Below are 25,742 nucleotides of genomic sequence, written 5' to 3'. Positions count from 1 at the left end.
ACATTTTCTGTAAAAAAAAAATAAAAAAATAAAATAAAATGTACCGGTGCATTATACTCATTTAGATCTAGAAGAATTGTGCTTAAAGTAATGTAAAAGTAGTGTGATTTATTGAATATTTCTGTAAGCTGTGGAGACGTTTTTACAATTTGTAACATCGGAGTTTAGTCCCTCCTTCCTTGCCAGGGTTTCAAATGATGCAGAAAGAAAAGAACTGTTAAACAGCTGGATTTCCGCATAGAAAATGGCATTTATTCATACTATTTGGAGATGGGTATATTAGGGGTTTCTGTGTTATGTGGGCCTCTTTATCAAATTTTGGCTTTGAAGCAGGAGTTCCCCTTTAAGATCTTTTCGTGGTCTATTCTATATCTTTTTATTTCTCAAGGATCCAGTAAATGTTTTGTAAAGTACTGTGCTTTTAGTTAACCTTTCTTGCCTCCAGTTGCTACATTGTTGTAAAAATAGAATCCCAGTTGTTTTCAAATAGAAGGGTCATTGATCTTGTTGTGACTCATGCTGTGTTATACAGCTTTTGGTAATCTGTCATAAAGCACTGCCTTTTAAGAAAAGAAAAAAAAAGTCAAGTTCACATAATTTTTTGGAATGTTTTTTATGTTTTTATTTTATTTTTTTGTTAAAGGGATACTGTCATTTTTTTTTCAAAATGAATCGGTTAATAGTGCTGCTCCAGTAGAATTCTGCGCTGAAATCCATTTCTCAAAAGAACAAACAGATTTTTTTTAATTTTGACATCTGACATGGGGCTAGACATTTTGTCAATTTCCCAGCTGCCCCTGGTCATGTGACTTGTGCCTGCACTTTAGGAGAGAAATGCTTTCTGCCAGGCTGCTGTTTTTCCTTCTGAATGTGTCTCCGTGGGACATGGGTTTTTACTATTGAGTGCTGTTCTTAGATCTACCAGTCAGCTGTAATCTTGTGTTAGGGAGCTGCTATCTGGTTACCTTCCCATTGTTCTTTTGTTTGGCTGCTGGGTGGGAAAAAGGGAGGGGGGTGATATCACTCTAACTTGCAATACAGCAGTAAAAAGTGATTGACGTTTATCAGAGCACAAGTCACATGACTTAGGGCAGCTGGGAAATTGACAATATGTTTAGCCCCATGTCAGATTTCAAAATTGAATATAAAAAATCTGTTTGGACTTTTGAGAAATGGATTTCAGTGCAGAATTCTGCTGGAGCAGCACTATTAACTGATTAATTTTGGAATTTTTTTTTTCCCATGACAGTATCCCTTTAACATTGTAAATATTTAGTCAAACCTCCTCTATACCTTAGAAATATTCCATCATTTAAAAATGTTTAAAGGCCAGTAACACAACAGATCGAGGAAAGGCTGCTTATCCCACCCACCCACTTTTAGTGTACTTAATTGTTTTTTTCTTGATATAATGCAGTCTTTTCAGAAAGAAGATTTATTGTAGGTTTCTTATACAATTCATAACTCACCAGATGATCTCAGTGATGTATTGCTGGGAAGATCTGTGGGTTATTTAGTCTTTTTACACTTGTTCAAATTGTTTTGACCAGCAGTTGCTTTTGACTGTTATGGTGATCTCTGAAAGCCTGGTTCCTTTGTTAATATAGAAACTAATTTCTGCAATGGCCATAGTTATCGTCCTATGTGAATGCAAGATATTGCTGGTGGATATGGTGTTTCCACCTGTAACTGAGCACCACCTTTCAAAATGCCCCATGTTCCATAGGGCTAAAGCAGACTACACCACTACTTATACTGTATATTTTAGGTATGTGTGTGTGGTGGTCTGATGGATGATCCCAATCAATGTCCAGGTACTGTGTATTAGACTGGTAAAATTGGCCGGTGTACTATATCTGCCAGTCTGCAGTGTAATCTGTAGTGATGGGTAGTATTGTTGGTTTGGGCCGGCATTTGGCAAAAGCCCCCAGAGGTAAGTCATAGGCAAGTGGTGGACTAAATTTGGAGGCAGCCTAGCCACTCCCCGACCTCGCTATGACACTGCAACCCCAACTAGTATTGTGGTGGCACTTGTTTATACTCTACAATAGGAGGCCATATTTGTAGAGATCCACTTGAATGGTGAGTGCCAACACTCCTATCAATTTTTATAGATGCCAGTTCAATAACTGGCAATTTCCTGGCAGATGAGTTGAGTAGGCTATCATTTGGGCTCCGTTTTAACAGTAAGCTGCTAACTGTCTGATTTACCTAAGTCAACCCTTTATATAGATATGCCCTATGGCTATAAAGGACAGAAGAAAGCCCACTGAACAGGTTTTACTTTATAAAAAGGCTTACTTTAATAAAATCGGCTGCACTCTGTAATCCCCCTATAACCAGGCCCGGATTTATATAACCACAAAGGCCCGGGCCTAGGGTGGCAAGACTGTAGGGGTGGCATGCCGCGCAGCCGCATTCTAAAAAGTGATAACTGGCAGCGCTCCGAGGGGGAGGCAGGGGGTTGTGCGCGAAAATAGGTGGGCGCTAGGACCCTGTGACGCAAAGTGGCCTCTGGCACGGAAGCAAGGTATGGGGGCCTACCTATAACAGCAGTCCATTTCGTAGTTGATATTCGATAAAACACTGAAGAATCCCACTGTTTACTACAGAGCTAATCTGTTATCTGCTGTGAATCCTGTGCCTTTTCTCCTTTTTCCTCTTTAAATGGCTGACCCTACCCAGCAGCTTGTTTATATAAGCTAAAGTATAACTTCTGAAGCAAACACAAAACCTTTACCATTACAGGACAACAGTACATTATATTTTTATTACTCTAAATGCTTTTGGGATACCTTAAAAAGTTTGAAAAGTGCCCAAAATAACCCTCTATACCATCTATCTTTCCTATCAGTATCTACTGGCTCATTCCTACCAGTTAGTATGGGGAAGATATCCACTATTGGCATATCAACAGTCAGGTTAGACCTTTACTCCAACCCTTTAAGGAGCCATTTTGTCTAAAAAAATAATGTACCAGTGTGTTATATTCATTTAGATGTAGAAGAATTGTGCTTTAAAATGTAGTGTTTCAGGCTGATTTATAGAATATTTCTGCAAAAACCCTAATAATCCCTCCCTTCTCTTCCACTTCCTGCTCCCTGAATTCCCAGGCTATGGAAAGGAGCCAGCCAGCAGCACTGTAGGACAGGAACCAATCAGCAGCTAGCAGGACCTGATAGGGAATTGACACATGTCTGCTTGTTTAACTGCAGGCCTGTGGTTGGCTGTCCCCCTTCTACTGTGCTTCTGGCAGGGACAGATAGGAAACGTCCACCCCAGAAACCGGGACAGGTACCAGAAAACATCTATAGGGAGCTCCAATAAAGGGGCTATTTTTAAAGATGATCATTTTTAGCACCATGTGAAAGCAACACCATGTATTACTTATAAAATTAGTTTTTTTTTCATTTATCCTATATGTCTATATGTCTCCTTTAATATAAGATGACTAAAAAAATAGCTCTGGTTGAAACAAAAGACTTTGTCCTGAGAGGAATGCTCTGTACTCTTATGTATGTAATTCTGAAGCCCTGCATTAAACAGAAATTCTCAGTTTATGGAATGTACATTGTTTTATTTGTCTAATGTGAAAATCATGAAAATGTGTAGTGCTTTTTAATATGATGGAGAAACACTCTAAGAATAGCACAGATAGAGAGGAACAAGCTGACCTTCTCTGCATAGAGGTTGCCGCATTCACAGGGGGGTTGGCTGTGAGTGTAAATGTATCTTAGGTTGCAGCCAATATGTTAAGTTTACTGCCAGATTGTGATACATCTGGATTTTCTCTCTTCATAATGCTTTATGTTGTTCCTCTTAGATGCTGCTGGCCTTCTGGGAATCCTGGACTGTGATTACTGCGCTGGAGAGCTGTTATCTGTAACTGGAAGACTCTCCATTAACCTGCATTAACAATATTGGCCTGGATTTCACAGCAGTCCTATAAAAAGTTGACTAGTCACAATGAATGTGACGAGCTTGTTCTCCTTCACCAGCCCAGCAGTGAAGAGACTGCTTGGTTGGAAACAGGGAGACGAAGAAGAGAAATGGGCAGAGAAAGCAGTAGATGCCTTGGTGAAAAAGCTGAAGAAGAAAAAAGGAGCCATGGAGGAACTGGAAAAGGCCCTGAGTTGTCCTGGACAGCCCAGTAACTGTGTCACCATTCCTCGTTCCTTGGATGGCAGGCTGCAAGTGTCACACCGCAAGGGCCTACCACATGTGATTTATTGCCGTGTGTGGCGTTGGCCGGATCTACAAAGTCACCATGAACTGAAACCCTTGGAGTGCTGCGAGTATCCCTTTGGTTCTAAACAGAAGGAGGTCTGCATCAACCCGTATCATTACAAACGAGTGGAGAGTCCTGGTAGGTACCTGTGGGAGCATCCTTTTCGGAGTGCATTGAAATCCAGTGAATAAGTGTGACATGCATGCTACTAAATGATTGAAGTTGGTAGCCTGATATCTTCCTTATGTATTAGAAGAGGTAATATTATCCCTGCTATTGAATATATGAAGTCCCATGGAGTTCTGTGACCTATATAAATGGCACATGTTTGCAGATTTTTTTTACTTATAGGGCACAGAATCCCTTAGAAACGTATGATTGTCTTATATTTTAAGGGGAACATTACCAACATGTTAATTCTTTGGAGTTCTGTTTATCATTGGTTGAGCTTTCAAAGTAGCAACTTCCTTTTAATATATATCATGCCTTATGGAAACCGTAGTATTTCAGCAGTGACCTAAAGTTTATTGGATTAACAGAAAATATGCAATATGCATCATAACAAAATTAGACCGGTGCATACATTTGGGCACCCCTTTTGCAAATGTAACCGCCTCTAGACGCCTCCTATAGCCTTTGTTGAGTGTCTTGAATCTGGATGGCGGTATTTTTGACCATTCGTCCTTACAAAATCTCTCCAGTTCAGCAAAATTTGATGGCTGCCGTGCGTCGACAGCCTGCTTCAAATCATCCCATAGATTTTTGATTATATTCATATATTCAAATATTATATTTATTTAGTTGGGGGACTGTGACGGCCATTCCAGAATATTGTACTTCTCCCTCTGCATAAATGCCTTTGTAGATTTCGAAGTGTGTTTAGGGTCATTGTCTTGAATATCCAACCCCTACATAACTTTGTGACTGATGCTTGAACATTATCCTGAAGAATTTGTTGATATTGGGTTGAATGCACCTGACCCTCAACTTTAACAAGGCCCCAGTCCCTCAACTAGCCCCACAGCATGATGGAACCTCCACCAAATTTTACAGTTGTTTTTCTTGGAATGTGGAGTTCTGCTTCCGCCATGCAAATCGCTTTTTGTTATGAGCAAATGACTCCATTTTTGTCTCATCAACCCAAAGCACTTTGTGCCAAAATGACCGTGGCTTGTCTAAATGACCTTTTGCATATAACAAGCGACGTTTGTGTTGTGAGTGCAGAAAAGGGCTTCTTTCTCATCACCCTGCCATATAGATGTTCTTTGTGCAAATAGTGCTGAATTGTAGAACGATGTACAGATACACCATCTGCAGCAAGATGTAGGTCTTTGGAGGTGATCTTTGGGTTGTCTGTAACCATTCTCACAATGATTTAATTTCATACAACTGAATACTGCTTCATTAAAAATCTTTGTTTAGAAAACACCCCAGTACTCCGATGTTCCTGGCAAATGAAAGATACCCACTGTAGATCTGGAGTTGCTTTTGGTTAAAATTACCTTGAAATTTATATATTTTTAGCACCTCTATCCATGTGCCATATCGCTCACTTCCTGCTTTTACTATTGTTTGAACGGTCCAGCCAAATAAACTGAACAGTATGAAAGTGGCCCTACGCATGTATGCCCCTTCCTACAAAAACTGCTTGTTTGGTCTGTAGGCTAAATATGACTAACTTGTTCAGTCATTTTCTATGACCAGAATTGCCCCTGTTTCTGTAAGTGTATTTCTGATGTATTATTTAGCTCTGACAAGGTACATTTATCCGGTGCAAATGCAATGATTGCTTGGGCTGATAAGAAACAATGCCAGTTTATAAATCCCTTTATTTATCAACTGATAAAGGGTTCTGGAGGGCCTGAAAAGTTGCCCTTGTTTTGTATTTATATGGGCTAAATAAATCCCTAAAGATTTTTTTCATCAACCACAATGTGCCATTGGATTTCTTCAGTTGATAAATCTCTGTGATAACACTGTGGTAGGCCATAAGGATTTGTTCACTGACCAAAACTTGTTGGTCACACTCGTGGATAAATGACTTTTACAACTATGGCTACTTCTAGTCCAGTTGGTTAGCCCCCTTCCATATACGTAACATACTGTTGAAAGACATTATTTTTCAAGGGGCTCATATGCATAATAGGAGTTGTAGGGTACTTTAGCTAAACTACCAGCCATGTGGCTTACTGTTTGGCTTAAGCATGCTAGCTGCATATCTGAATCTGCTGCAACATGTCCTTGAATTCTTCATGCTTCTATTTAATTTAATGTGTGAGGGAAGTTTACTTCTGTGCATGTGCCGTTTCAGATAAAAACAACTTTAATAGTCCCTTGCAGGTTTGCTTTATTCCTTTGGTGTTACTACTCCTCCCTGCCCCTTCCTTCCTGCTTTATTGTCCCTTTATAGTGATATGCGTTTTCCCAACTGTGGATCCTCCCAGCAGCTCCTTTTTTCACCCCCCTTCACTTGGAATTACTTGGCATGATTTAGATTGAAAAGCAAACATTTTGACAGGGAGAACAACCCTTTTTATCCTCCACCCCCCCCCCCTCAGGCTTCAGTAAGGAATTGTGCTGGAGTCCATTGCAAAATTATCATTGGCTGATCTAACTTGCATCCAGACTGCTGGCTGTTTATATTTAGTAAAACCTTCCATTTTTCTTTTTGTGGAAAAATTAATACCTAAAATCAGTTATTTTAATTTTTACATCTTAGATTTATAAATATAGTTTTTGTTCAATAATTCTGTATAGAGCCATTAATTCTATGTGACCACTCTCTGCCAATTTCCTTGCCAGTGAAAACATTGGACCACTATCCAAGTATAGGCAGTGAATAGAAAGGGCTCCTATTGGCGCCATCTGTTTACTCCACCACAGGTGCTGGCACAATTTATTTTTTTTTTATTTTTTTTTGAAAAATGCCCCCACCAGCACTGTTCTGGCCGCACTGGGGGGAGCTTGTGGTGTGCGCATAGTTTCCCTGATTTCTAATTATACCTGTGGATGCACATAATAAGCTTTTCATTAAGCACATAATAAGGTTTATTCATTAAGCGCATGAGTATGAGGAAACATAACATAGTAATTTATGCTATTGTGCCCTGTAGCCCATTCTCAACATAATGACTGAAACAATCACTTTTTCACGAGCTGCCTCTCACCCTTGGGTCTACCTTGTGTGGCCCTTGCATTAAAGGAATTGTTCAGTATAAAAATAAAAACTGGGTAAATTGATAGCCCATTTAAAATAAAAAATGTTTCTAATATAGTTAGTTAGTCAAAAACTGTAATGCAGGGATCCCCAACCATTCAAACCCGTGAGCAATATTCAGAAGAAAAAGGAGTTGGGGAGCAACACAAGCATGAAAAATATTCTTGGGGTGCCAAATACGTGTTGTGATTGGCCATTTGATAGCCCCTATGTGGATTGTCAACCTACATTGAGGCTCTGTTTGGTAGTGCACCAGGTTTTTATACAACCAAAACTTGCTTCCAAGCATGGAATTCAAGAATAAGTTCCTGCTTTGAGGCCACTGATAGCAACATCCAAGGGGTTGGTGAGCAACATGTTGCTCACGAGCTACTGGTTGGGGATCACTGCTGTAATGTATAAAGACTGGCATTATTTGATGTGTAACATAATAGCCAGAACACTACTTCCTACTTTTGGAGCTCTCATAGTTTCCACTGATTGGTTACCAGGCAGTAACCTATCAGTGACTTGAGGGGGGGGGGAATGGGTCATAACTGTTGCTTTTGAATCTGAGCTGCATGTGGAGGATCAATTGCAAACTCTTACTGAACTGTTATGTCCCATGCGGCCCCCCTTCAAGTCACTGACTAAAGGTGGGAATAAAACAGGATCCCGCACACCCAACAGGTAACAGCAATATGCCTGGTGCTCACTGGCAGAGGTTCGGCAGCCCCACAACAGAGTACAGCAAAGGAATTCCAACGGCACACAGGACTGTGAGAAATCTTCAAAAATTTATTTCAATGCGGAGTGCGATGCAACGTTTCGGGGAGTAAAACCCCTTTGTCAAGCATCAAGGGAGTTTTACTCCCCGAAACGTTGCATCGCACTCCGCATTGAAATAAATTTTTGAAGATTTCTCACAGTCCTGTGTGCCGTTGGAATTCCTTTGCTGTACACTGACTAAAGGTGGCCATACACGGGCCGATAAAAGCTGCCAACAGACCGTGTCGGCAGCTTATTGGCCCGTGTATGGGGCCCCCCGACGGGCTTCACCGATCGAGATCTGGCCGAAAGTCGGCCAGATCTCGATCGGATGGGTCAGAAAATCCTGTCGGATCGCGGCCGCATCTATTCGTCGATGCGGTCCCTCGATCCGACCGCCCGTTTGGGCATCTTTAGGATCCGATCGTTGGGCCCTAGGGCCCATGATCGGATCAGCAGATATTGCCCACCTCAAGGTGGGCATATTGGAGGGAGATCCGCTCGTTTGGCGACATTGCCAAACGAGCGGATCTCTCCATGTATGGCCACCTTAACTCAGAGTTAGAGAGCTGAAAAGCAGGAAGTGTTCTGTTATGTTAAAACATCCAGTCACTCCAACCTTTATACATTACATCTTTGGCTAACTATATTAAACTTTTTATTTTATTTTGCATAGCATATCTATTTACTTAGTTTTTATTTTTACAGTGAACTGGCAGTGGATGTGATTTACTTAGACTTTGCTAAAGCATTTGATACAGTGCCACACAGAAGGTTACTGGTTAAATTAAGGAATGTTGGCCTGGAACATAGTATTTGTACCTGGATAGAGAACTGGCTAAAAGATAGACTACAAAGAGTGGTGGTAAATGGAACATTTTCTAATTGGACCAGTGTTGTTAGTGGAGTACCGCAGGGCTCTGTACTAGGTCCCTTGCTTTTCAACTTGTTTATTAATGACCTGGAGGTGGGCATTGAAAGTACTGTTTCTATTTTTGCAGATGATACTAAATTGTGCAGAACTATAGGTTCCATGCAGGATGCTGCCACTTTGCAGAGTGATTTGTCCAAGTTGGAAAACTGGGGAGCAAACTGGAAAATGAGGTTCAATGTTGATAAATGCAAGGTTATGCACTTTGGCAAAAATAATATAAATGCAAGTTATACACTAAATGGCAGTGTGTTGGGAGTTTCCTTAAATGAGAAGGATCTAGGGGTCTTTGTAGATAACAAGTTGTCTAATTCTGGGCAGTGTCGTTCTGTGGCTACTAAAGCAAATAAAGTTCTGTCTTGCATAAAAAAGGGCATTAACTCAAGGGATGAAAACATAATTATGCCTCTTTATAGGTCCCTGGTGAGGCCTCATCTGGAGTATGCAGTGTAGTTTTGGACTCCAGTCCTTAAGAGGGATATAAATGAGATGGAGAGAGTCAGAGACTAAGTGCAACTAAATTGGTTGGAGGGATGGAAGACTTAAATTATGAGGGTAGATTGTCAAGGTTGGGGTTGTTTTCTCTGGAAGAAAGGCGCTTGCGAGGGGACATGATTACACTTTACAAGTACATTAGAGGACATTATAGACAAATAGCAGGAGACCTTTTTACCCATAAAGAGGATCAGTGTACCAGAGGCCTCCCCTTCAGACTAGAGGAAAAGAACTTTCATTTGAAGCAACGTTGGTGGTTCTTCACAGTGGAGACAGTGAGGTTGTGGAATGGACTGCCAGGTGCATACTATAAAATACTATAGTCCTATAAAAAAGAATTGCCACATTTGAGTGAATCCCTACAACCTACTAAGGTTTTCCGTTATATCCACAGAAGGGTTTTTAACCCAAGAAGCAACAAATTCCCCATGAGCAGTTTCCAACACACACAAACGCAGAGTTAACCGAGCCCATTACTTTCTATTGCACCTGTACCCATGGCTGTAAAAATGGACTTCATTCAAGTAGCCCAAGTAGTATTTGGACCCACTCAACCCTTTATGCAAACCTCAAAATCCACCCTCCATCCCTATGTCAGTGGTTGGTATCCTGGCACTGATTCCCCCCTGCACCTTCCTGATGGTTGGTCCCTGCAGATGACGCAGTGGAGTGCATAAAATAACCACTTGCTTGGAAACGCAAGCGTAAACCCCTGTGTGTAAGAGCCCCATATCTGGTTTCTTATAGGAAGCAAAGCTGAGCAGCTGCTCATGGCGAGTCTACTATATCTTGAGTTAATAACTTATTATTATTATTAGAAGTGCTATACATTGTTGCATGCTGGGTGGTCTACACTGAGTTGCTGACACTTGGCAGTAAATATAAGACTGCCTACCGCCCCTCCTCACTACTACTTTCAAATGCTTTGTACCTGCGTGACTAGTCTCTTCCCACAACCTGTTCCATCTTTAAAAATATTTTTTTTCCTCCTACTGCAATTTTTTTATTTTTTCCATAACATAGAATAAAAAAAATATATTTCTGCAGTGTGAAAATACTAAAATTTAACCAAACTAGTCATTTTACTTTTAACACCCAAAGTAAGTATTCACATTGTTGAAAGGTCCTATATCTAGTACCACTTCTCCTGGGTGGTAGAAAATTGTCAGTGGTTAGGCAGAGCGTATCCAGATTGTCAAAATGAGATGCTCTCTTTATCCTTAGCTGCATCATCCTTACAGACTAAGTTCTTATGGGCGATCATCTTTTTTATAGCAGTCCTGTGACTTCCTAAGCGTTCTCTTAGGGGCACATTTACTTAGCTCGAGTGAAGGATTAGAAGGAAAAAACGTTGAATTTCTAATTTTGGCTACTTCGACCATCGAATTGGCTACTTCGACTACGACTTCGACTCGAACGATTCGAATTAAAAATCATTTGACTATTCGACCATTTGATAGTCAAAGTACTGTCTCTTTAAAAAAAACTTTGCCACCTAAAACCTACCGAGCACCAATGTTAGCCGATGGGGAAGGTCCCCCATAGGCTTTCTAAGTATATTTTTATTGAAGGAAAATCGTTTGATTCGAAGGATTTAATTGTTCAATCAAACGTTTTTTCCTACGATCGTTCGAACGAACAAATTGTGGTAAATCCTTCGACTTCGATAGTCGAAGGATTTTACTTTGATGGTCGAATATCGAGAGTTAATTAACCCTCAATATTCGACCAATCGTAAATGTGCCCCATAATATTGGCCCCTTTGCCCTCTTTAACCATGTCAATGGTTTAGAACAGTGAATTCTATAGAAACCAACATATTTAAGACGATCCCTGCTGAAACCCCATAATAGTGTTTTCCAATTCCTAAAAGGCAATATCTCATCTGAAGCAATGGGCTGTTGATAACTATTGGTAGCACTTATGGACTGGCAGCCTACAAGAAGTTCTATTTGGCAGTACACCTGGTTTTTATGCAACCAAAACTTGCCCCCAAACCAGGAATTCAAAAATAAAGCACCTGCAACATGTAGCAAATCATAGTACCCACTGTCTGATTTTTAATGACCACTGTTTATATTAAAGTTTAATGTATATGTCTCTGGTGTCTTGTCAGCTCAGTATTGATGTGCGGGCTGGCCCAAAACCCTTGGGTTTGGGCTGGTTCCTGCACAACATCTTTGGGTCGCACTGATGGCTTCCGACGCCTAGATTTATAGTCTTGGGCCTGCCTCTTTTCTGGTTACTAGGGTCCAAATTACCCTAGCAACCAAGCATTGATTTAAATAAGAGACTGAAATATGAATAGGAGAGGGCCTGAATAGAAAGACGAGTAGCAATAATAATACATTTGTAGCCTTACAGAGCAATTGTATTTTTTAGATGGGGTCAGTGAACCTCATTTGATAGAGTCAGAATGAAGTAAATAATTAAACTATTAAATTAAACTATTTAAAAAAAAAAAAAAAAAGACCAATTGAAAAGTTGCTTAGAATTAGGGATGCACCGAATCCACTATTTTGGATTCGGCCAAACCCCGAATCCTTTGTGAAAGATCCGGCCAAATACCGAACCGAATCCGATTCTTTAATTTGCATATGCAAATTAGGGGTGAGAAGGGGAAAACATTTTTTTACTTCCTTGTTTTGCAACTAAAATTCACACACTCACCTCTATCTAATTTGCATATGCAAATTAGGATTCGGTTCGGCTGGGCAGAAGGATTCGCCTGAATACTGCTGAAAAAGGCAGAATCCTGGATTCGGTGCATCCATACTTAGAATTGTATGAACCACCCCTTTAATTAGAATCCAAATTGAACCAAAGTATGGTTCTTAGAAACCAGATTGCTTCTGCTAGATCCTCCTTCAGAGAAACTCTTAAATCTGATTTGATTATTTTTAGTGATCTTACCTTATGTTTTGTGCATGGCTTTGCTTTTTTAGTAGCCTGTTGTGGTTCCATTCTGGAGTGCAAAGTCCTGCATCTATATGTGCTTCGCATAGGACAGGGGACAAAGTGCAAAAATTGGACCCTGAAATACCTTTTCTTTAAGGAAATCTACTGTTGTATTGTCCTAGTTTCTAATAGGTGATGTTTTCTTTCTTTTTCCAGTCTTGCCACCTGTCCTTGTTCCACGGCACAGTGAGTACAACCCACAGCACAGTCTCCTTGCGCAATTCCGAAACTTGGAGCCAAGCGAGCCACATATGCCTCACAACGCAACTTTTCCAGACTCTTTCCAGCAGCCAAACAGCCATCCGTTCCCTCACTCGCCGAACAGCAGCTACCCAAACTCTCCGGGAAGCGGCAGTACTTATCCTCACTCACCAGCGAGCTCTGATCCTGGGAGCCCTTTTCAAATACCAGGTATGATTTTGTTTTGAGATGTAGCATGTATCAAAGTTATAGTAAGATTTTTATCTGTGGGGTTTCAAAAAAACAGGATAGTTTTGGGGTTGCTGCTGGATATCTGGGTAACTTATGATCTCTGTAGCTTGTTTAATGTATTATATCTAAAGAATACTATTATCTGAAAATAATAAAATTGTAGTTCAGTTGGTTAATTAAGTTAGTGCTAAAGAAAATGTATATAAATAGATATAGACTGCATAATGCAGTCTTATTCTATTCAGCAGTCTGTATAAGCATGACCAGGCCCTTATGTCAACCAGACATAACTGTTGGGTATGTTGAAAGGTTATAAAATAGTAAAGTAGGGCCTATACAAATTACAGCAAATGTTAGTCTTAAACCCCAACTTCCATGTACCCAAGGGTGCCAGCAGGGTGTAGACCTTGGAGAGTAGTTTGCAGTAGGGATGACATTTTGATTGCCACATTGTTCCCAGATAGGACGAATACTCCAAGATAAGACTTGTCTAGTGTAACAGTGAAAGGATAAAACCTTGTTCTCTTTATGGCACTGCCCCTTGGAAGGGTCATTTGTGTATACATTATAATTCCATTTGGTTTTTATTATTCTGTAGAATTACTAAGGAGATGTAAAGAATTCTACTCCAATCATGTTTGGCCATTGTCTCATACTGACTACATATTTGATAAGCTGCACATGTTTGACAAATCTAGCAAGGGGATCTGATTATGTATGGCCACATTAAGGCCATGGGCAGACAGAGCTCAGATTGAAAGAAGAAGACCCGGTCCGTGCCCTGTTTACATTCATCTGAACCACTTTTGTTAGCATGCAGTCACACACAGCATCGTGCAAGTCGGGCCAAAAATGTGAAAAGCTGTGATTTCAGCCCAATCTCTTCTCCATTGTGTGTGACTGCATGCAATTGGATCTTATTTAAATCAGTGGAGATAGGGCACAGAGCGGGTCTGCTTCTCTGTCTGAAAAAAAAAAATGCAGCCTGAGAGCTGTTTGCCCTTGGTCTAAATGCTTTTAACATATGGGCATAAGTGCCTTTATGGCTGAATTTTATCCAATACCCTGTAAGACACCCAGTTGGACCAAAATATGAGTGTGCCTGTTAAAGGGCAACTATTGCAAAAATTAAAATGTATAAGCTTCAGCATACTGAAATAATTTTCTAAATATAGTCAATTAAAAATTTCACACCCAACTGCAATGAAGAGAAAGAGATGCAGAGAGAGGGATAGTGAAGATAAACTTGATTATTTCAGAATGAAGTGGAATATTTAATTGATTACAATTACAAAGTTTTTCATTTCAGTGTGATTAAGCTTAAATTACATTTTCATATTCACAATAGTGCCCCTTTAAATAGAGGATGTTCATCTGGAGGCCTGCAGGCCAGATGTGGCCCTTTAAGAGATTTTGTTGGCTCCCAGCCTGCCTTAGGGTTGACTTCTCGGTATGATCTCATTTTATTAAAATCAAAGCAATGAACATATGGGAAACGCTGAAATACAGTAGGACATGCAATGCAATCATTGGGTTCCCGTAAGCTGATCTCAATGCATTTGGATCCCTCGTGCAGGTAAACAAGCAAAAAGTATGTGCATGAGGCCTCCGAGGTGTCACTACAGAGCTTTATCTTCCCTTCTGAGCTGTTATTTCACAAATGCATAATTACAGCTCTAAAGATTAAGCATTGACATGAAAGCACCAGGTCAGTTATTCCCCATACTTCAGCCAACAAAGGAGGTGGCAGTTATAAGTCATTGATTCACGCTTCAGGGCCCCCCTGCTGCCTGCCTGCTTACTGAAAGAGCCATCTGGTTTAGAGCTCTCCGGTCCTTTGCAGGAGACTTGAGGACATGAGAAGCAGGCATTGTGGTTCAATAGCTGATCTCTCCTCTCCCACTTCTTCCAGCTCTTACAAAGAAGCCTTTGAATTTTTTTTTTTTTTTGGGTTCTTGAAATGTTGAACGATCGATGCGTAGTATGTTACAACTAGAAGCATGCTGTTTTCCAACACTATGTGATTGCTCTCCTATCCAGATTATTTGACCTTTTATAATATCATCCAGTTAATAAAACACTTCACACTGTAATGGCGCACCAAGTGTTTCTGTCTTTACCAGAAACTTTTGGTTTGTGAAATTTTGCAGAGATTATTTCTGTTTAAAAATATATATTATGGTTTTAAAAGCAATGTTTTTTGATGCATTCCTGTCTCTGATCCAGACAAAAAATGCTAGGCTAAGCTTTCCTGCTCTCTTAACAGCTGCATCCTTTTGGGAGCAATCTGATGTGGTGTAATGACTTGCACACACATTGAATTTGCTTTGAATAGAAACCTTAAAGGGAAAACCATCCATCTAATATTCCATGACACAGAATGGAATATAGGTAATTGAATACACAGAAAATGTTACCTTTACTTATGTAAAAAATAGCAAGCACAAGTACATTGCTGGAAATGGGTACTAAATTGCCCAATAAAACATTTTCCTCCTTTGTGCTGCTGTTTACACCTCATAAATGATGTAGAGGAAAGGAACTTTCAAGAAGACACAACAGTTCTCTTGTACATGTGCCCCTGGTGCAGTATGTACAGAGACGATCATGCATGCACAGAGCAATGTTGGCAGTAGGGTTGCCATCTGGCTGGTATTTTACCGGCCTTGCCGGTAAAAATGATGGGTGATCCCAATGTTATCAATAGGGAGAAAAAAGTAAATATATAGGAAGGCCGGTATTTTTTACCAGAAAAGGTGGCAACCCTAGTTGGCAGTGATGAGGATGATGTTGGTGGGTCAAGGATGGCTGCTGTGATTGTGAAGAAGCAAGTGAATTGTAAAGAAGGGCACTGACCATACTAAGCACTTTTAATTAAAAACTACTGTTGCACTCCAAGTAGGGACATTCACAATATAGGATCAATTGAAAAACTAGGCTTTTGTCCTACTGTCATAAATCCATGAGAATTTTGTTAAGTATGTTTACCCTACTGATGAGTGAGATCTTGTTTGAATACAATTGCCAGAGCCTTGGTCCAGTTGAACTGGCCTTGTATTATTAAGTATGTGTGTGTTTTTACTGGTTGGCAGGATGAATAGGAATTAAAGTCTTTAGATATCTCTAGATATTTAAAGACTCTTTGCAATACACATTTAAGTTTTTACTTTATTACAGTGACGGGTCTGTGGTGAAGCAAGACACATGGGAGTCCTTTACAATGCAGAACACCGTGTGCAAATGCCACAATCTACACACTGATTTCTGCATTTCCTATATTGCTGATTGTCCCTTGACTAGAGCTTGGCCCCAGTGATCTATACGAGAGAGATGAGTGGGATGTACATAGGCAAGATGTCACCCCATAGAATCCTAGTACTTGCGCTTCTGAATAAAGTAAATAACCCCTTGTGCTTTGGTTTATCCCTGAGGCATGTCACTCAATGTTGCTGATATTCTAGTGCTTCCTTTTCCCTTTATAAATACATATACATACTTTTAACAGTACTTGTTAAAGGTTAATGCTACAAAAAGAATATATGAATGCATCATTTAACTTGGGTTTACATTTTAACACCCTGAATTCTGCACTTAATTCATCAATCTTTGCACTACCTTAGTACAGTCTGTGGTTAAATCTTGCTGGTGGTGTGACTTCAATAATTGCAAAGTTTTATCTGCTAAATCCTTTTGGTAGGAAAGGCTGTGTTCAGAAAATTGTCAATACAATGTTATGCTAGCGTGATTTACAAAGGAAATTAGCCAGTGCGTAAGCAATCTGGTATAGATCTTAGAAATGACCCAGGCTCATTAGCTTAAATAGGGGAGGAAGTGGCTTCCTTTAAGAATATGGAGTGTTTAGAGTATGGCCATTCATTCTGCTTTAGTGCAAACCAGTCATTTCCTTTACTAAGTTCACATAATTAACTCTCACATTGTAGAAAACATTTATTTTGGCTTAAAGGAGAAGGAAAGTTATTTATACTTGGGGGTGCCAAAAGTTAGGCACCCCTCTTCCTAGAAGAGCATTCCTCTTCCTACTTCTACTTTCAGCTTGCGCATGCATATCCGCAAGCTGAAAGTAGGAAGAGGAATGCTCTGTGGTGCTCCTATAGGACCACCAGTCTGGGGTCTTGAGTAAGTAAATACAATCATTTGGGCGGTGCTTTACTTTTGCCAACCCCAAATATACAAACCATTTCCTTCTCCTTTAAATGTAATTTATTCTATGCTATTATTTACCATGCAATATGTTCAGAGCAATGGTGGAAGCGTTTGGCACCCAGGATGCAGTGAAGTTTTTTTTTAATTTTTCCATACTTGTTTTAATATACAGCTGACACCCCTCCTCCAGCTTATATGCCTCCCGAGGATCAGATGACGCAAGACAACTCTCAGCCAATGGACACAAATCTGATGGTGCCTAACATCTCTCAAGATATCAATAGAGCAGGTAAGCCCAACAATGGATACATTTTTTTATGACTTAGTTGAAGGTGAACTAAAGATTTAGAAAAAGCCTAAATACACAGAAAGAGGTCTCTCCAGTCAGAGACCACCAGGTTTTGCTAATTAGTGGAACAGAATCCTAAATACAGCAGAAGCCATAGTAGGGAATGGAGAAATTATTATATGATCCCCTTGTATATTTATACATAGTTATTATTTCACCCCTCAAGTGCATCTTCTCCAGCGTGAACATCCCCATCTTGGCAAGTCTTTTCATTTAGCCGATATTTTCCATAACTTTTACCAGCTTAGTTGCCCTTCTCTGTACCCTCTATAATTCAATAATGTCCCGTTTGAGCGCTGGAAACCAAAACTCTACGGTATATTCTAGACTGGGCCTTACCAGCACTCTCCACAGAGGAAGAATCCCCCCCTCTATTCCCGCAGATCTATGCCCCTTTTAATACAGCTCAAGACCTTATTTGCCCTTGAAGCTGCTCACTGGCATTGCTTGCAACAGCCAAGTTTATCATCTACAAGGACTCAAAGGTCCTTTTCCATTATGGATTTGCCTAGTGCAGTCCCATTAAGGGTATAAGTGGCTTGGATATTTTACATCCCAGGTGCATGACTTTACATTTATCAACATTGAATCTCATCTGCCACTTAGCTGCCCAAATTGCCAGTTTGTCAAGATCCAACTTCAATGATGCTGCATCCTGGATGGAATTAGACTGCATAGATTTGTCCTCTCTGCAATCACTGATACAATACTTTAAAATGACTGAGATTGCACTTAAAAAATAAATAAATAGGAGTTACATCAGCTTTCCTCCAATCAATATGCACCATACCAGATAAAAGTGGTTATGAGACAGAGCTATAGCTAAACTAAGCTCTCTTCTTACCCAAGGGTGTATTCCATTTGGCCCTGGAGGCTTTTTCACATTAATTTGGAGTAAAGTTTTATGGAGCATATCCTGAGTCCGCCACCAACTAGATTGATATCCTTGATAGAATATAACAGGGCAGGTTCAGGTTTTTTTTATGGATATGACCAAAAATTACCATGTTACTCCTTCAGGGCTATGGTTCTCCAACTTCGGAGACTGTCCATTACCTTTTCTAGATGCATCTAAAAACCCAGCTAAAAACTGGATGGTAGATCTATAGCTTCTAAAATGAGCACACATTTTGAAGATAAGGTGGGCCCGACAAAAAACAAAACCGTGGTATGTCTTTCATTTCCCAGTTCCCAGTACTGGGGTGTTTTCTGAACAGAGACTTTTAGTGAAGCAGTATCCATTTGTATGGTGTTAAATCAAATGTGAAAAACTGGCTGTGCAAAAATTTGGGTAATTTTGCTAATTTGAATGCATGTAACTGCTCAATACTGCTGCTCACTCCTGATTACTGGCAACACCAAATTGGTTGGATTAGCTCGTTAAACCTTTAACTTTATAGGCAGGTGTTTCCAATCATGAGAAAAGGTATTTAAGGTGACCAATTGCAAGTTGTGCTTCTGTTTGACTCTCCTTTGAAGAGTGACCGCATGGGATACTCAAGGCAACTCTCAAAAGATCTGAAAACAAAGATTGATCAGTATCATGGTTTAGGGGAAGCCTCTCTCAGAGGTTTAAACTTTCTGTTTCAACTGTAAGGAATGTAATTGAGAAATGGAAGGCCACGGGTACAGTTGCTGTAAAACCCAGGTCTGGCAGGCCAAGAAAAATACAGGAGCAGCATATGCAGAGGAGTGTGAGAATGGTTACAGACAACCCAAAGATCACCTCCAAAAACCTGCAAAAACATCTTGCTGCAGATGGTGTATTTGTACATCGTTCTACAATTCAGCACAATTTGCACAAAATACCTGTATGGCCGGGTGATGAGAAAGAAGCCATTTTTGCACTTACACCACACACAGTCGCTTGTATGCAAAAGCTCATTTAGACAAGCCACACAAACTGACCAAAAATTGTTATTTGGTCATAACAAAAAGCGATTTACAAGGCGGAAGGAGAACACCGCATTCCAAGAAAAACACCGGTTACCTACTGTCAAATTTGGTGGAGGTTCCATCATGCTGTGGGACTGTGTGGCTAGTTCAGGGACTGTGGCCCTTGTTAAAGTCAAGGGTGAGAGGATTTGAACCCAACATCAACAAATTCTTCAGGATAATCAAGCATCAGTCACAAAGTTGAAGTTACAAAGGTTGTTGGCTATTCCAACAAGACAATGACCCTAAACACACTTTGAAATCTACAAAGGCAGAGTCCCCCAACTTGAATATCATCGAAAATCTATGTGATGATTTATAGCAGGCTGTCCATGCCTGGCAGCCATCAAATTTAACTGAAGTGGAGAGATTTTGTAAGGACGAATGGTAATAAATACCGCCATCCAGAATCCAGGCACTCATCAAAGGCTATAGGAGGCGTCCAGAGGCTGTTACATTTGCAAAAGGAGCTCAACTAAGTATTGATGTAATATCTCTGTTGGTGTGCCCACATTTATGCACCTGTCTAATTTTGTTATGATGCATATTGCATATTTTCTGTTAATACAATAAACTTTGTCACTGCTGAAATACTACTGTTTCCATAAGGCATATTACATATTAAAAGGAAGTTACTACTATGAAAGATCAGCCAATGATAAATAAAACGGCAACATTTTTCATATGACTGTATATATTATTGTCAATATTTCAGCTTATTTATTTATTTTTGTGAGTTGTGAAATAACCAATATTCCTGCACATTCAAAAATGTTTTCTGTTTTAAGAACTTGGTTCTGTTCTCTTCCCGTGGGAACAGGTTGTGGGTCCCCTCCCCCCCTTTCTGAGGTTGTTTTCTTACTTCCCCTTCTTCTGTGGCAGTGAAACATTTGCACATTTCATGGCTGGTCATGAGTTTTTGCTGCAATTTCTACATGATTTGACCTTTTTATACAGAGTACAGAACACAGTCTAGGGATTCATTTGAAGCTGATGTATTGGGATTAAGTCGGTCTCTCTAGCCACTCTGTATTTTTTAGTCGAATGTGTCAGTAAAGGCCTGTCTGGCCCAGTAACTTTATGTTCTTCGGTTAGTTAAAGGAGAAGTAAAGTCTAAAATAGAAAAAGACTATGTTTAGTATACAAAATACAGACTTTCTAATTATGAACTTACTGCACAACAAGCCTAATCAAACAAATGATATATGCTTTCAAGGTTGGCCACAGGGGGGGTCACCATCTTGTAACTTTGCTAAACATCTTTGCAAGACCAAGACTGTGCACATGCTCAAGTGTGGTCTGGGCTGCTTAGGGATCGTCTTAAATTATCAAAACGGCATAAGTCAAATAATATCTACCAGAAGTCGATACAGCAAGACTGATCAATAATCATAATAGGCAGACTGCACAGAGTTCTGTGCTGTCATGTAATTTAATGTGGATTTTATAGTTTTTGTATTGTTTAATACAAACTTTCTCCATCTCTGCAGAACCAGCAGCTGCAGCAAAATAATCCTTTAAATAGAATCCCAGTTTATCTGTTTAAATCTGGCATGATATTTGTCTCCGGAGCTGTAAACCGTAAAGGGGATGTAAAGGCAAAATATAAAATCCAATACAAATCTCTATAGTTGCCGACTGCTCTACAGGGAAACAAACAAAGCTGCTTCAGTTCTGCATGGCTGGTAAGTAAGGCGGGGGCCTCCCCTGCTGTTCATAAGTATGATTGTTTCCCTGCTCAGCAGTTAGGAACTGTCTGACAATTCCTATCCACAGCAGTAAATGAAGGGAGAATTTCACTGCATGCTGTCAGGTTACTTATAAAAACTGTACACGTTTTTTAATTAAAGTATATTGGAGCTTGGTTTCTTTTTCATTAAAGAAAGTAAAAATTGGATTTTATTTTTTTGCCTTTTCATGCCCTTTAATGAGAAAGTAGGGTCTCTTCGAATGAATACATGTTTCTGAAGTTTGTGTGATGCACCATCATGTTATCTTTGTACTAATTAAATGACCCTTACAACTTACTGAAGACCTCCTATTTCAAGAGCATTGATGCGTTTTTTTAACATGTCCTAGATATTCGTAAATGAGCAAAGGTGTATTAGTATATAAGTGTATAAGGCCAAGCAAAGCTTTTTTTTTTTTATATATAGTTGGATAAGCTACATACCCCCGTTGCTGTACTCTGCTGCTGAATTCGTGTGTAGCCCCCAACACCACCAATAGTGTCTTATTCGCTTGCTTGACACATAGGGCAGAGATAAAGCTGCTATTTCAGGAGATTAGTTGTCCATCGACAAATCGTTTCTTCTTCGGGCAACTAATCTCCCCGAACTGCGTTCCTGCCAGCTAGAATGTAAATCACCGGCGGGATGGCAGATTCGGGGAGATTAGTCGCCCAGTGACTAATCGCCTCCTCTTCGGATGACTAAATCTCCTCGCCAGCTAAATTGCTGGCGGTATGGCACTCTGAGCGCTTAGTTTTCCAAATTTGCCTCACGAGGAAAATTCAGGGCGACTTTGGAAAACCGCTCAGAGTGCTATCCCGTCTGTGATTTACATTCTAGCTAGCGGGGAGGCAGTTCAGGGAGATTAGTCGTCTGAAGAAGAGGCGATTTGTTTGCCGGGTGATTAATCTCCCCGAATCTTCTTGTCTGACTTTGCCCTTAGTAAAGCACCAGCCTTAGTCTCGGGTTAGCAATTTTAATGTGTGGGGGTGCATATAATATGGCACTTCTCCCAGTGATTTTGACAAAATTGTACAAAAACAGACTGCCTTGCATTGGTCATATCTTTTCCCAGATGCACTTTTTCTGTGTTTCCTATTTAGACATGTGTTCAGCCTGTTTGAGCCCTGTAATTGCCCCCTTAATAGGGGCGGCTTACATTTTGGGAAGTGTCCTTATGAAGTAAGGTTATTAGAGATATCATTCCAAGTGTTCAGCAGCCTGTTGTGCAGAAGATTTGTTAGTCCTTGGAGAGTGCGTATAACAAGCTGCATCCTGTCGGTAAAGTTGGGTGATTTCTATTGTTGGCCTGTGCTGGGAACACAGACACATCGCACCTGCTCTGCATGACTTGTAGCAAACGTAAGGAAGCTGTGTGAAAAATCTGTGAGAGAAGGATGATTCATCCCATAAGAATTGCCAGCTGGCAGGGTTTCTTTGCAAGTCTGAGAAAGCCGTAGGATGGTTACTGGTACGGTGATGTGTGAAAGTGAAGTAACCCTTTCTTACAACAACGAGGCACAATTTAATTGCACTGGCAAGGAGTCCTTGGATAGTTGTGTAGCTGGAGGATGGATAATGTGCCCTCCTTTGGCTTTGATCCTTGGCTGTATTGCTGTCACTGCTGATTTGCAAGATCCTGCCCAGCTAAGTGGAGTGGTCAGTTCAGATCTCCCCAAAGATATTCTTTCTCTACATTGCAGTTTAAAAGACTAGCACTGCTGTGTAACTCTTTCATGACTCTGACAAACATACAACAAAAAAAAACTTCATCAATGCGATGCACTTTACTAATAACAGATTTTGCTCTGGAACTCGAAATTTGCCATTTTATCTTTATACACCTGGTTATGCAAAGACACTGGGTTTTTCAAATATGTTTAGTTTTATGGAGATGTTGGCATATAAATCCTACAGCACACTTGTTTTAAAAAATAAATAAATAAAAATGTGTGCACAAAAAAGTGTTCAGGAACAGTTCAAACTATACAAATTAATACAATAAGAGAAAACCTTTACTGAACATTGCAAACAGTTGCCAGTCTTGACCTTGCTCCAAACAGTTGACATTTAAGTGTTTATTCAAAAACTTTTTTTAAGGTCACTGCAGTGTAGATCCCCAGATTAACATAACCGGGGCAAAGTTTCCTTATAAACAAACCATAAAGAAATATATTTATATAAACGTGATGTAAATATAAACCGTCAAACATTCCTCTGATACATGTTAACTGAAAAATATGCTGTTACGTGTATATAATCGACAAATGACATTTCTGAAACACAATTTGGGGAAATTAGTCATGAATACTGGCTGGAGCATTGTTATTTATGAATTGTTATATATATATATATATATATATATATATATATATATATATATATATATATATATATATATATATATATATATATATATATAATTTAAGTAAAGCTTAAAAGAACAGTTCAGTGTAAAAATAAAAACTGGGTAAATAGGCTGTGCACTGCAGAATAAAAAATGTTTCTAATATAGTTAGGCAAAAATGTAATGTATAAAGACTGGAGTGACTGGATGTGTAACATAATAGCCAGAACACTACTTCCTTCTTTTCATCTGTCTAACTCGGAGTTAGTCAGCGACTTGAAGGGGGGCCACATGGGACATGCCTGTTCAGTGAGTTTGCAATTGATCCTCAACATTCAGCTCAGATTCAAAAGCAACCGATATGGCCCATGTGCCCCCCCCCCCCCCCCCCCGAAGTCACTGGTTACTGCCTGGTAACCAGTCAGTGTAAACCAAGAGAGCTGCAAAGTAGCAAGTAGTGTTCTGGCTATTATGTTACACATCCAGTCACTCCAGCCTTTATACATTACATTTTTTTTATATTAGACACATTTTTTATTTTGCACAGTCTATTTACCCAGTTTTTATTTTTATACTGAACTGTTCCTTTAAAGCAGAAGCTTACATAAACTCACACTCTACTCACCATAGACGTTTTGACATTAGTTCTGGATTATGTTATGTGTTTTATGTTGTTGGTCCTCCGTGCACATATATATCTATATACCTAGGGCAGCACCTGACTAAAGGCCATAGATGCAAAGATCCGATCATTTAAATCCTCAAACGATCGGACTTCCCCATCTCCCGACCTGCCACTAACCATTCCGATCAAATAAAGTAGAAAAGAACAAAATCAGCCGATGTTCTGCCCCTGAGGGCAATCGTACGAAAGTTATGTCTGACCAAAGCTAGTGACTGAAAATCGTACGATCGGCAATACATGCAGAGATATTACCTGCAGCCGACAGAAATCTTTTAACCTGTCCGACTAAACGACCGGTCTCCGCCAGACGAAAAATTTCGGGACTCCGAAAATCATACGAATCCTTGATTCGGATCTTTGCGTTAATGGCCATCTTAATACAGCCCTGGTTATACTTACTTGTTCTCTAGTGGGGAAAATTACAGTGACAAGTTGTGTGCGTTGGTTTGTCAATTTTAAAATAAATCTGTACTTTTACTAATTATATGAAACACTAATGTGCTTGTTTAGCTGATTTTGTTAAAAATTGTATCGGTAGTTAATAACTGTGCTGCTCTGTAATAGGACACACTCCAAGGCTCCAATTTACGAACCAATCAAACTGCGACTTTTTTTTCCACGAATCTTGAAAAATTTTATTGGACCGGTTTAAATCTGTTCAGACTTTTGGAGGTTTTTGGATTTTTTTTTTTCCCGCTAGGAATTGTCAGAAAAATTTAAATATTTAGAGGTTAGTGAGGTACAGGTATGGGTCCCGAGTGTACTGGATAACAGATGTTTTACCTCATCCTTCAGCACTTTTTGTATTCGGTTATTTTAATAAATTCGATGACAGTCCTGGTTTACGAGTTTAGTTGTTGTTTCAAAAACCTCTAAAACCACAAAAATCCGACCTTGAATAAATAATCCTCCACGCTAGGATATGGGAATGTCATTCTAACCGTATCTCTTTTGCAGATGTCCAGGCTGTTGCATATGAAGAGCCAAAACACTGGTGCTCCATTGTCTATTATGAGCTCAACAACCGTGTTGGAGAAGCTTTCCATGCCTCCTCCACAAGTGTGTTGGTGGATGGCTTCACTGATCCTTCAAACAACAGGAACAGATTTTGCCTTGGGCTTCTGTCTAATGTGAACCGAAACTCGACCATTGAGAACACCAGGCGGCATATTGGAAAAGGTAATTTGGTTTGTTGACCATTGCTTATCCGTTTCATTTTTAATCTATTCCTAGAAATACATTTTTGTCTCTAGTCTGGTTATAGTGTCTGCAGTAATATATATTTTTTTTGCTGTAAATATGGGGTGTATTAACTTTAGTTAGTTGGAAGATAACTGGAAACGCTTAATGTAAAAGTGATATTTCAAAAGAGGACATACTTTCCATTTAACCCATTTAATGGGTGTTTTTCCCAAGTACAGGTATGGGATCCGTTTCTGGCAAACTGTTATCCAGAAAGCTCCGAATTACAGAAAGGCTGTCTCCCATAGACTCTCTTATAATCAAATTATCCAAATTTTTAAA

At 39.8% G+C, this 25,742-nt stretch overlaps 1 protein-coding gene across 1 annotated transcript in view; it reads left to right on the top strand.

Annotated features, from left to right (window-relative positions):
- Nucleotides 1-25,742, top strand: part of smad1.S (SMAD family member 1 S homeolog) — a gene marked incomplete at its 5' end in the record, with an annotated part of 53,767 nt that overhangs the window by 17,066 nt on the left and 10,959 nt on the right. The window contains 4 exon segments of the mRNA NM_001090886.1: nt 3,824-4,366; nt 12,733-12,987; nt 17,345-17,461; nt 25,176-25,397. Coding sequence (NP_001084355.1) covers nt 3,967-4,366; nt 12,733-12,987; nt 17,345-17,461; nt 25,176-25,397 — 994 coding nt within the window.

The sequence above is a fragment of the Xenopus laevis genome, chromosome 1S (genome assembly GCF_017654675.1).
Source record: "Xenopus laevis strain J_2021 chromosome 1S, Xenopus_laevis_v10.1, whole genome shotgun sequence".
In the NCBI taxonomy this organism is placed as follows: Eukaryota; Metazoa; Chordata; class Amphibia; order Anura; family Pipidae; genus Xenopus; species Xenopus laevis.
This window is presented reverse-complemented; position numbering and strand designations above follow the sequence as displayed.